Source organism: Heterodontus francisci, chromosome 5 (genome assembly GCF_036365525.1).
Source record: "Heterodontus francisci isolate sHetFra1 chromosome 5, sHetFra1.hap1, whole genome shotgun sequence".
NCBI lineage: Eukaryota > Metazoa > Chordata > Chondrichthyes > Heterodontiformes > Heterodontidae > Heterodontus > Heterodontus francisci.
In genome coordinates, this window is record NC_090375.1 from 55,235,694 (window position 1) to 55,247,998 (window position 12,305).

Here is a 12,305-nt window from a genome sequence, read left to right on the forward strand (position 1 = left end):
TCAATTAATAAATTCAATTCACTAATAACAATCTGTAATTGAAAGCTAGTTACAGTACTGGTGCCATGAAACTATCATCGATTGTCATAAAATCCCATCTGGTTCATTCATGTCCTTTCAGGAAGGAAATATGCTATCCTTACCTGACTCCAGACCCTCAGCAATGTGCTTGATTCTTACCTGCCCTCTGAAATGGTCTAGCAAGCCACTCATTTGTCAAGGGCAATTAGGAATTTAGCGATGCCGACATCTCATGAAAGAATTTTAAAAAAGAGGAGGCCAGAGGTGTGGACCACCCCGTGTACCTTTAGGGGATCCCCACTCCAAGCACCAGGCTGACCTCTTGCATTCCCAGTTGCTCTGGTTCAGTTGCTTCTGTCCAAAAGAAAGTAGAAGTGGCAAGAAGTCTAATTCCAATGATGGGAAGATTTCAATGTTAAAAAAATCCATCAACTGCATTTTCCTACATTTTTATACAGAGAAATAAAGTACAACTACTGGTATCTTTTAGTGAGCCCTCATTTTCTAGTTAGGCTACTGGTCATTTTGAAACTGCCTGGGAGCAGTTGTTTTGTAAAGGAGATCTTACACAGTATTAGAAGTTACATTCTAATGACATTATTAACAGGGAGTGCTGCAGTCAAACCTTTTTGCTAGGCTTGTTCATTGTGTCACTGGATTGTAATTTCTAATGCCGTATAAGAATTCAAAATGTCACATGGAGTTTGCATAATTCTGAAGGTATAAAAACACAATAATTCACTTAATTATAGTTTGCTATTGACTGTCCCAAGTGCTGGCACCAGTTTTTGCACCTTTAGTATTCCTGTGGGTGCTATTTTAAATGGTTGTAAACAAACAAATTTATGAGCTCATTATCAGAGTGTACCTGACAAATCTCTGCACCACCAAAGGTGTACAATGTACAGTAAATCATAGAATCATAAATGCTATAAGATCCTGTGATTCTAAGAAAGAGACACCTGGGGAGGGGAGAAGATGAAAGAAAGAGAGAGAGAAACACAAACACAAACAAGTTGAGAATGGGGCAATCAGAGAAAGGCACACAACGAAGGAATGGGGAGAGTCAGAGAAAAATATAAAACACAGAGAGAAGAATATAGGAAGTCACACAAGCTGGAGATGAAGTGAGAGACAGAAAAAGATGCACACTCACAAGCTGTGAGAACAGAATGATGTACACACACAATCCAGGCAGATGGGATGGTGAAAAGAGAAAGACAGAGACAAAAATATAATGAGGAAATGCATGGGAACAATAACTTGCATTTATATCGCACCTTTAACGTAATAAAACGTCCCAAGGCACTTCGCAGCAGCGTTATAAAACAAAATATGACACTGAGCCACAAAAGGAGATATTAGGTCAGATGAGGTGGAGAGACGGAGAGGTGTAAGGAGGGTAGTCCAGAGCTTAGGGCCTAGGCAAATGAAGGTGCAGCCATCAATGGTGGAGTGATTAAATTTGGGGATGCACAAGAAGCCAGAATTAGAGGCATGCAAATATCTCGTAGGTCTTGTGCGGCTGGAGGAGATTATAGAGACAGGGAGGGGCGAGGCCATGGAGGGATTTGTAAACAAGGATGTGAATTTTAAAATCAAGACGTTGCTTGACCGGGAGCCAATGTAGGTCAGTGAGCACAATGATGAAAGGGGAACGGGACTTGGTGCAGTTTAAGACATGGGCTGCAGAGTTTTGGATGACCTCAAATTTACAGAGGGTAGAATATAGGAGACCAGCCAGAAGTGCATTGGAATAGACAAGTCGAGAGCTAACAAAGGCATGAATGAGGGTTTCAGCAGCAGATCAGCTGAGACAAGGCAAAGCCGGGGAATGTTATGGAGATGGCAATAGGCAGTATTAGTGATGGCACAAATATGAGTTTGGAAGATCAATTCGGGGTCAAATGTGACACTAAGGCTGTGAACAGATTGGCTTAATCTTACAATGATACCAGGGAGAGGGATGGAGTCGGTAGCTAGGGAACGGAGTTTGGAGAAGGGACTGAAGACAATGGCTGAACATGAAGGAAAGAAAAGAACGAATGAAAAGAAAAGGCAAGAAAAAACTATTTGACCCATCTTCTCAGCCTTTTGCTGACCCTGATATCTGATTATGAGAGAGATAAACTCTCAACCTGAAGAAGGAGTAGAGAGATAGACACAAACCTGAGTCAAACCTCCCCTCCAACTATAGTGTACCACTGTTGTGTAGCCTTCAATTCTAATGACAATATTCACTTTACTTGTGAGCAATAACACAGATCAACTGCGACAGCTACAAACAATTGTTACAAGGAGATTCTGCTTCAACTCTGAAGTGAAGTTCGATGAATGAGCATGGGGTGTGCAGCCCCTCCTCTTCATTAAAGTCAGTTCCGAGCGTCACAGCTATCTGTGAAAGGAAGATTACAACTGGGGCACAGGCAGTGGCAGGTGAATGAAAAGTATAGTCATGAACAGAAAGAAGTTATCAAGTAATAAACGAATTATGAGTATTAATGATTAAAAATCTGCTTACACTGAACGTCGTTTAAACTTGCTGGGTTCGATGGTGTCTTCAGGTTCGTAGCTTTCAATAATTTCGTCAAGCTGTGCATTACAGGCAGACCCAGTCGCACCAAAACTTGAAATATCTCTTGAACCAATTCCAGAGCTTTCAGTAATGATTTTGTCGTGAAGCATGCTGGAGAGATCAGTACTACTGGCACTGGAGTTCTCAAAGCTTTGTGAGTCCAAGAGTAATTTGTCTTCCATTCTTGCATTCTCAGTGTTGACAAACTGAACACTATCAGAACGATTTGTCTCTCCAGAGGTAGGGATTTGAGGATTGGATGTGTCCAGTTTATCCAACCCAACCTCACTGGAACTATTGTGGCAGATATCCAAGGCTCCATGTACACTGTCAGTATCGCCTAATACAGGGTCACTGGGATCACAACAATTGGTGTTGATGCTCAAGGACAGGGGACTACCCAGATTACTGCAGCCAGAGCTTGCTATACTAAATCCATCCAGGTTTGGAAATGTTTCATTTGCTTCACTTCCTTCATAACTAGTGTTGTTGACATCAATTGTGGAAGTATTTTCAGACATATTGAGGTTGGATATATTCACTTCATCATTCCTGGCAAGACTAGACTTATTGGACATGCACCTACACCAAGAAAAACAAATAATATTGAGACAGTGAATTCTACACATGGACCGACTTTGAGAAGAACAGTTTTATTTATACTTTAATTTTTTTTTTGTTTTCCAATTTTCTGTCATCCTTTCCTGCAGGCATTTACGTGGCTATTAAAAGCCATCCTGCACAGCTCTCTATGTATATGGCACACACTGCTGCCACTGTGCGTTGCTGGTGGAGGCAGTGAATGTTTAAGGTGGTGGACGAGGTGATCACCAAACGGGCTGCTTTGCCTGGGTGGTTTCAAGCTTCCTGAATGTTGTTGGAGTGGCATTCATCCAGACAAGTGGGGAGTATTCCATCACACTCCTGACTTGTGCCTTGTAAATGGTGGGCAGGCATTGGGGAGACAGGAAGTGAGTTACTCGCCACAGAATTCCCAGTCTCTGCGCTGCTCTTGCAGCCACATCATTTATGTAGCTGCTCCAGTTCAACTTCTGGTCAATGGTAACCCCAGGATGTTGAAAATGGGGAATTTAGCGATAGTAATGCCATTGAGTGTCATGGGGAGATGGTTAGATTCTCTCTTCTTGGAGATTGTCATTGCCTGGCACTTGGGTGGCACGTATGTTACTTGCCACTTATCAATCCAAGCCTGAATGTTGTCCAGATCTTGCTTCTTATGGAAAAGGGCTGCTTCAGTATCTGAAATGGTGCAGAACATTGTGCAATCACCAGCGAACATCCCCACAACTGACCTTATGATGGAAGGAAGGTCATTGATGAAGCAGCTGAAGATGGTTGGGCCTTGCCATCGACGCCTACAACCCATGAAACGAATATAAAAAAATAGTGACCTAGCTCAGACAAATTAGCTCAATAATGATCGGAGCATTGGTCATTACTTTAACCATCAATTAAAATTGTCTTAGCAAAAAAACACTAACATTAGTACATCAGGTAGCAGTACTGCCCTGAAGCACAGAAACAATCCATCAGGTAACAGTGTTGTGCTGAAGCAGAGAGACCATATTGCATACACATACATTTTGTACTTACCGTAGGGCAGATCCCACGGATTTGTTGCTCTCCCCTTCAGTCTCTGCTTTGCTCTCAGCCTTCTTGTCCTGTTGAGAAAAATAGTTCCTTTAATGGCCATTTTATACTCCTAAATGTCTAGCCTTTGGCCCTGCTTTTGTCACAATACTCCCATAGCTGCTCAATTATACTTTCACCATCATTCCCTGTCCTTAGTAAAACTCTTACTCTCTCTCCATCCTAGTTGTTCCCCTTAGTATTGCCACACAGCTTCATTCCCTTAAGTCCAAGGGATGCATGTTTGAATGTGTATGGCAGCGCTCAAAGTAGAAAAGTCACCTAGTTTGCTGAAGGAATTAAGGATGGCGATAGCACAGGCTCTGGCCACAATCTTCCAATCCTCCTTAGATATGGGAGTGGTGCTAGAGGACTGGAGGATTGCAAATATGACACTCTGTTCAAAGAAGGGAAGAGGGATAAATCCAGTAACTACAGGCCAGTCAGCCTAATGTCAGTGGTGTGGAGAGACAATACTCCAAGACAACATTAAATGTTACTTGGAAAAATATGGCTTAATAACTAAAAGCCAACACATATTGTTAAAAACAAATTGTGTTTGACTGAGTTATTTGAAGAACTTGGTAAGAGACAGAAAGCAGAGTAGCGTTGAAATTTTTGTTTTGCAGGCTCCTTAGACAGCACCTTCCAAACCTGCGACCTCTACCAACTAGAAGGACAAGGGCAGCAAATACATGGGAACACCACCACCTGCAAGTTCCCCTCCAAGTCACACACCATCCTGACTTGGAACTATATCACCGTTCCTTCACTGTCGCTAGATCAAAATCCTGGAACTCCCTTCCTAACAGCACTGTGGGCCTACCTACCCCAAATGGACTGCAGCGGTTCAAGAAGGCAGCTCACCACCACCTTATCAAGGGCAATTAGGGATGGGCAATAAATGCTGGCATAGCCAGTGACGCCCACATCCCATGAATGAATTAAAAAAAAGATTGCAGGGAAGCATACAGTAGTGTTCCCCAGGGCCAATATTAGGATCACTGCTTTTTTTGTCATATATACATGCAAGAATGACTTGGATACAGAGCATAGCTTCAAAGTTTGCAGATAACACAAAACTCAGAAATGTCGTAAGCAGTGAGGATAGTAACAAATAGACTTTCCGTTCCCTGGCAACAGTCTGAGATTAAGTCACTCTGCTTGCAACCTTAGTGTCACATGTGACCCCGAGATGAGCTTCCGACCTCATATTCGTGCCATCACTGACTATTTCCAGCTCCATAACATCGCCCGACTTCGCCCCTGTCTCAGCTCATCTGCTGCTGAAAGCCTTATTCTTGCCTTTGTTACCTCTAGACTTAGCTATTCCAATGCACTCCTGGCTGGTCTCCTACATTCTACTCTCCATAAACTTGAGGTCACCAAAACTCTACTGCCCATGTCTTAACTCGCAACAAGCTCCATTCCCTATGACCCCTGTGCTCGCTGACCTACATTGGTGACAGGTCAAGCAACATCTTGATTTTAAAATTCTCGTCCTTGTTTTTAAATCCCTCCACGCTGTCACCCCTCCCTATCTCTGTAATCTCCTCCAGCCCCACAAGCTAGATATCTGCATCCTCTAATTCTGGCCTCTTGTGCATCCCTGATTTTAATTGCTTTATCATTGGTGGCCATGCCTTCAGTTGCTTAGGCCCCAAGCTCTGGAATACCCTCCTTATACTGCTCCGCCTCTCCACCTCGCGTTCCTCCTTTAACTCATTCCTTAAAACCTACCTCTTTGACCAAGCTTTTGGTCATCTGACCTAATATCTTGTTTTGTGGCTCAGTGTCATACTTGGTTTTATAATGCTGCTGTGAAGCACCTTGGGATGTTTTAATCACGTTTAATGTGCTATATAAATAATGTGCGGCTGCACCTGGAGTATTGCGTGCAGTTCTGGTCACCGCTTTATAGGAAGGATGTGGAAGTTTTGGAAAGGGTGCAGAGGAGATTTACTAGGATGTTGCCTGGTATGGAGGGAAGGTCTTACGAGGAAAGGCTGAGGGACTTGAGGTTGTTTTCGTTAGAGAGAAGGAGGAGGAGAGGTGACTTAATAGAGACATATAAGATAATCAGAGGGTTAGATAGGGTGGATAGTGAGAATCTTTTTCCTCGGATGGTGATGGCAAACACGAGGGGACATAGCTTTAAGTTGAGGGGTGATAGCTATAGGACAGATGTCAGAGGTACAAAAACAAGAAATGCTGGAATCACTCAGCAGGTCTGGCAGCATCTGTGGAAAGAGAAGCAGAGTTAACGTTTCGGGTCACTGACCCGAAACCTTAACTCTGCTTCTCTTTCCACAGATGCTGCCAGACCTGCTGAGTGATTCCAGCGTTTCTTGTTTTTGTTTCAGATTTCCAGCATCCGCAGTATTTTGCTATTATTTTAGATGTCAGAGGTAGTTTCTTTACTCAGAGAGTAGTAGGGGCGTGGAATGCCCTGCCTGCAACAGTAGTAGACTCGCCAACTTTAAGGGCATTTAAGTGGTCATTGGATAGACATATGGATGAAAATGGAATAGTGTAGGTCAGATGGTTTCACAGGTCGGCGCAACATCGAGGGCCGAAGGGCCTGTACTGCGCTGTAATGTTCTATGTTCTATGTTCTAAATGTAAGTTGTTGCTGTTGTTGTTGACTTCAGGAGGACATAGAAATACAGGGGAAATGGGCAGAAAATTGGCAGCTGAAATTTAACACAGATGTGTGAAATGATGCATTTTGATAGGAAGAATGAGGTGAGGCAATATAAACTAAAAGGTACAATTTTGAAGAGTGTGCAGGAATAGAAAGACCTGAGGGTGTGTGGTATGTACACAAATCTTTGACGATGGCAGGACAAGTTGAGAAGGCTGTGAAAAAAGCAGATGGGATCACTCGCTTTATAAACAGAGGTATACAATAATGAGTAATGGGCAGGGGAATGGCACTAATTGGTTCTCTCTTTCAAATAGCTGGCACAGGCATGATGGGCTGAATGGCCTTCAGTGCTGTATCATTCTGTGATTCTACAGCTGGTTTAGCCATTCATCTTCAGATCTGATTGGACCACATGGAACACGATTGGACCCTGATCTCAACTGCCAAAATTGTTCAATATTCCAGGGTAACGTCCCCCCACCACACCCCCTGGCTTCTTTATTCTGCTACCAACAGTCTTATTAAACCTTTCCCCCACAGGAGCATCTCTTGCAATAACCTCTTCTTGTCCCTGCATTGCTACCCCTGGGGTCCCATAAGCATCCATCCTATTATCTATCCAATTAATGGCCTAAGGTCCTCTTCCTACCTCCATCTCAATTTTCTAGAAGAAAGGGAGCCCGCTGCCATGGGGAGTTGCTGACAGATAAAGCCTGGTGGCTTCCCAGTGGGGTCAAGGGAGGTCCCTGCTTTGGGGGCAATACATGACCCCAGAGAACCCCCCACCACCCCGCTCCACCAGCAGCAATTGTCACCACCCCAGGAAGACACTCCCCCACCCTCACCAACAACCCCTCCCCCCGGCTCAATGCCGGGGCCTGCTTGAATGGCCCTGGCAACCCCGACCTTACTTATCTTTTCCGGGGTCACCGGATATCGTTGTACTGCAGGGCCTCCTGCAGTATTGACTGTCGCCACTGCTCCCATTGACACTGCTGATTGGCCAGCAGCTCTGGAGACGGGAGCTCATCCCTTAAAGAGACGGCATCCCCAATGGTATTCAGTTAATTGCCTGCCCGCCTTCAAATGGCTTCAGGGGTCTGACAGAGGGCTGAGGCAGGGTCTCCCTGCCACCTTCTGGCCTGCCTCCAGGACCCCTGTCACCATAATCAAATGCAGTCTCTAGTCTCTCTGCACAGATGAAATTTCATTCCATTCATTTTAAAGAAGCAATAAGTATATGTATTATTACATATCTGGCGGAGGGCAAGATTTCCAAAAACGTCCTTTCCAGAAACCTTATTTCCTGTTGCTACCAATTTTAGTCATGCTTTTCTGATGATATTAATGGCTGTACATTGTTGTGTTAACAGTTCCCATTCAATTTTTTCTGTCAACTGTCACTGTTTAGTTACAAACATCTGCCACTAGACAGCTCGGTGGAGCAAGTTTCTGAAAACTTTCTTGTAACTCCGTCACAATCTCTTGTATAAAAAACTTGGATTCATCAACTGACCATTGGCAACAACATCGGTAACTTACTAGTAAATAAATAAGTTCTAATGTTGATTTGAAATTTACGTGAATTGTAAGAGAAGAACTTACAGGTTTAGGCGGAAGATGGTCCATTTCTGACAGCTGAGACATGGTATCTACAGGCAATATAAATATTTTAGTAATTTAACGTCATCAAAATAACACTTGTGTTCGAGGTTGAGTCTGGGCACAGCACTGGCATAACAATAGCGGTCTGTGTATTACTTACCTCGATTTAACCCCCAGGCCATTGGTCCCCTTGTCACCAAGAGTTCAACCAATTCTCTCTTTAATACTTTGATTGACTCAGCTTCAGCATCCACTTACAGTGCTGCATTCCATATTCTAATGATTCTCGCTGAAAGAAAATCCTTCAAATCTCCCTCTTTTGCCTCGGCTTAGAGGCAGCTGTCTTGCCCCCGAGTTCGAAGGTTGTGGGTTTGGATCCCATTCCATGAGACTTGATCACATGATCCAGGCTGACACTTGGGTGCAGCCGTACTGTCAAGAGTTATAATTTTTCAGATAAGATATTAAACAGCGGTCCCATCTGTTTCCTCAGGTAGATGTAAATGATCCCATGACACTATTGGAATAAGAGCAGGGGAGTTATTCCTGGTGTCATGGGAATTTTTTTTTATTATTCACCTTTGAAGCAGCTTCATAAATTTTGATGCTTTCGGTGGAACTCCCCTTCACCTTTCTGTACATTGAGTACCCCACCTGGTTTCACTCTGGAGTGGCAGAAAGTTATCTGCGAAAAGAACCTGTAAACAAGCTCCAAGGAAAAGGAGCAAAAAGCCCTCAAGGATAGCAGACAGCAAAAATGCATTGTTCATAATTAATCATAAATTAAAGGCAGTATGATATATCATGCAAAAAAATGAGAAATATAGACTCACTCAAACTTGCCAGCAGTTGTCTGGGTCTCTGAACTCGACTCTTTGTGTACTTTAAGCTCTGCTGTTTCTTCCTCAGTTCAGAGATTACTTTCCTGAAGAACTCTGGAAGCTGCACAGTGTCAGTAAGCACTGCTCTTTCCAACCCTAGTGCTGTCCAGCACAATGAGCCTTGGTTGGATTTTAAAAAACCCACCCAGGAGCAATACACTCAGAATCATAAATTAGAAATTAAAATCTGATAAACATAGAATCCTACAAAATCAGCCAGTCCCCAGCTCTCAAGTTCCTATCAATTCTTTAAGTTTCACTTTCACTTCCTCTGCTACGGTATTGTGGGAAGCCTCTGTATTTATGCATTTATACTGCAACTCAAAGACCGGAGACCAGTAGCTGCAGTTCAGCTTTTGGCCAGGCAGAACTGTTTTTGTGTTACTCGGCTTTTGCCCGGCTGGGACTGTAACAGTCATTGCCAGTAAAGAGGTCAGTTCATGTCTGGATACACATATGTGTTGAGCTCTTTGCCTTTGGTTAGAAATCTAAATATTTAAAGGGGAAGTAAGACAGAATCTCACCACTCTAAATAATTGAATCAGCATCAAATCAAGCTCAGGTCAGTTTAAAACATCCCACACAGCTCCTTACTGAGGAATTTGTAAGCCAGGGAATGAAATTCAACTTCAGCAAGAGCACAAAACGGGAATTTAGTGGTCAGCCAATTGTCATGCACCCCACTCAAATAGTAAGGAAAACTGGGTGGTGTGTATAAGAGGCAGCTAATCTGCTACGGTCTGTTATTTCTTGTAGTTCCCACAGCTCCAAAATAAGCACTCTTTTTAACATAGATACTGGAGTTTGCATCCCTTATATTTTACATGTCTCTACACATGTGGCAGAATGATACAATGTGTGTTTGGTACACAGATTGTAGTGCAGTAGTGGTTGATGTGATATTGTAGATATATATGCATACATACACATGAACAATATAGGTCCTAAATCAGTTTTTGATAATATAACATCCCTCTATTTAAAAAAATTGCAATGCCTTTTCCAAACATTAATTTTTTTACTGGCTACTAAAGGAAATTTACTATCACCTTATACAATTAAACTTGTAATTCTGAACACTTTAAAATGCCTCTATGCCTCATTTTCTTTCACAGCAATATTCACGATATCATTCTGGTGGTAGGATGTTGTGCTTCCATCTCCTGGATTTGGTTGTTATCTCTCTCTGCGATGAGTTGGTGTGCTGTACTGGCAGTGTTGTACGTGTTGCTCCTGCTGTAAATACACAAAATCTAGACTAACATTCCACTACAATACTGAGGGAGTACTGTACTATCAGAGGTGTCGTCTCATTTGAGATGTTAAACCGAGGCCCATTTGCCCTCTCAGGTGGAAGTAAAAGATCCTATTGCACTATTTCAAAGAACAGCCATTCTTTTACTGTCCTGGCCAATTATTTATCCTTCATCTAACATCACTATTAGCTGGTGGGATCTTGCTGTGCATTTACCGTCATTACAACAGTGACTACACTTCAAGAGTACTTCATTATCTGTAAAGCACCATGGTTGTGAAAGATGCTGCATTAAGGTTTGATGACCTCCTCACACTCAATCATGTCTAGCTGGACCTCTTAATGGTGAGTTGTGAGTCAGGCTAATGACTGTTCGATGTGGAAAGGATCTTTGTTAAAGAAACAACTCAGAGCACAGTCTGCTGAATGTAAAAACAGTACAACAAATGAGTTACCTCATGTGTCACTAGGTCTGGAAGAGGAACATACGAACATAGGAGCATACGAATTAGGAACAGGAGTAGGCCACTTGGCCCCTCCAGCCTGCTGCGTCATTCAATAAGATCATGGCTGAACTGATTACTCCACATTCCCGCATACCCCCTATAATCTTTCACCCCCTCGCTTATCAAGAATCTATCTACCTCTGCCTTAAAAATATTAAGAGTCTCTGCTTCCAGCACCTTTTGAGGAAGAGAGTTCCAAAGACTCACGACCCTCTGAGAGAAAAAATGTCTCCTCATCTCTGTCTTAAATAGCAACCCCTTATTTTTAAACAGTGACCCCTAGTTCTAGATTCTCCCACAAGGGGAAACATCCTTTCTACATCCACCCTGTCAAGACCCCTCAGGATCTTACATGCTTCAATCAAGTCGCCTCTTACTCTTCTAAATTCCAACGGATACAAGCCTAGCCTGTCCAGTCTTTCCGTGTAAGACAGCCCGCCTATTTCAGGTTTTAGTCTAGTAAACCTTCTCTGTACTGCTTCCCGTGCATTTACATCCTTCCTTAAATAAGGAGACCAATACTGTACACAGTACTCCAGATGTGGTCTCACCAATGCCCTGTACAGCTGAAGCATAAAGTCCCTGCTTTTGTATACAATTCCCCTCGCAATAAACAATATCATTCTATTAGCCTTCCAAATTATGTGCTGTACCTGCATACTAACCTTTTGCAATTCATGTTCTTGGACACCAAGATCCCTCTACATCTCAGAGCTCTGCAATCTCTCACCATCTAAATAATATGCTTTTTTAAATTCTTCCTGCCAAAATGGACAATTTCACATTTTTCCACATTATACTCCATTTACCAGATCTTTGCCCACTCACCTAACTTATCTATATCCTTTTGTAGCTTCCTTACGCCCTCTTCACAACTTACTTTCCTACCTATCTTTGTGTCATCAGCAAATTTAGCAACCATACTTTCAATCCCTTCATCCAAGTCATTTATATAAATTGTACAAAGTTGAGGCCCCAGCACTGATCCCTATGGCACACCACTCATTACATCTTGCCAACCAGAAAATGACCCATTTATGCTTACTCTTTGTTTGCGATTAGCTAGTGAATCTTCTATCCATACCAATATGTTACGCCCCTACACGTTGAATTTTTATTTTTGCAATAACCTTTGATGTGGCACTTTATCAAATGCCTTCTGGAA

At 42.8% G+C, this 12,305-nt stretch overlaps 1 protein-coding gene across 4 annotated transcripts in view; it reads right to left on the reverse strand.

Moving 5' to 3' along the window:
- The window catches only part of LOC137369846 (serine/threonine-protein kinase Nek7-like), a 99,388-nt gene extending 89,741 nt beyond the window's left edge, over window positions 1-9,647 (reverse strand). For 3 of the 4 annotated variants that reach the window (XR_010975025.1, XM_068031450.1, XM_068031448.1), the window contains exons 1-5: window positions 9,332-9,647; window positions 8,659-9,015; window positions 8,499-8,545; window positions 4,211-4,278; window positions 2,543-3,178 (exon numbers count right to left, since the gene is read on the reverse strand). Coding sequence is in view for 3 of the 4 variants with exons in the window: in XM_068031450.1 (XP_067887551.1) it covers window positions 2,543-3,178; window positions 4,211-4,278; window positions 8,499-8,545; window positions 8,659-8,680 (773 nt within the window). In the remaining variant the exon portion in view is untranslated. The remainder of the gene's footprint in view (window positions 1-2,542; window positions 3,179-4,210; window positions 4,279-8,498; window positions 8,546-8,658; window positions 9,016-9,331) is intronic. The other variant, XM_068031449.1, reaches the window with a different exon arrangement.
- Window positions 9,648-12,305: the final 2,658 nt, after the last annotated feature.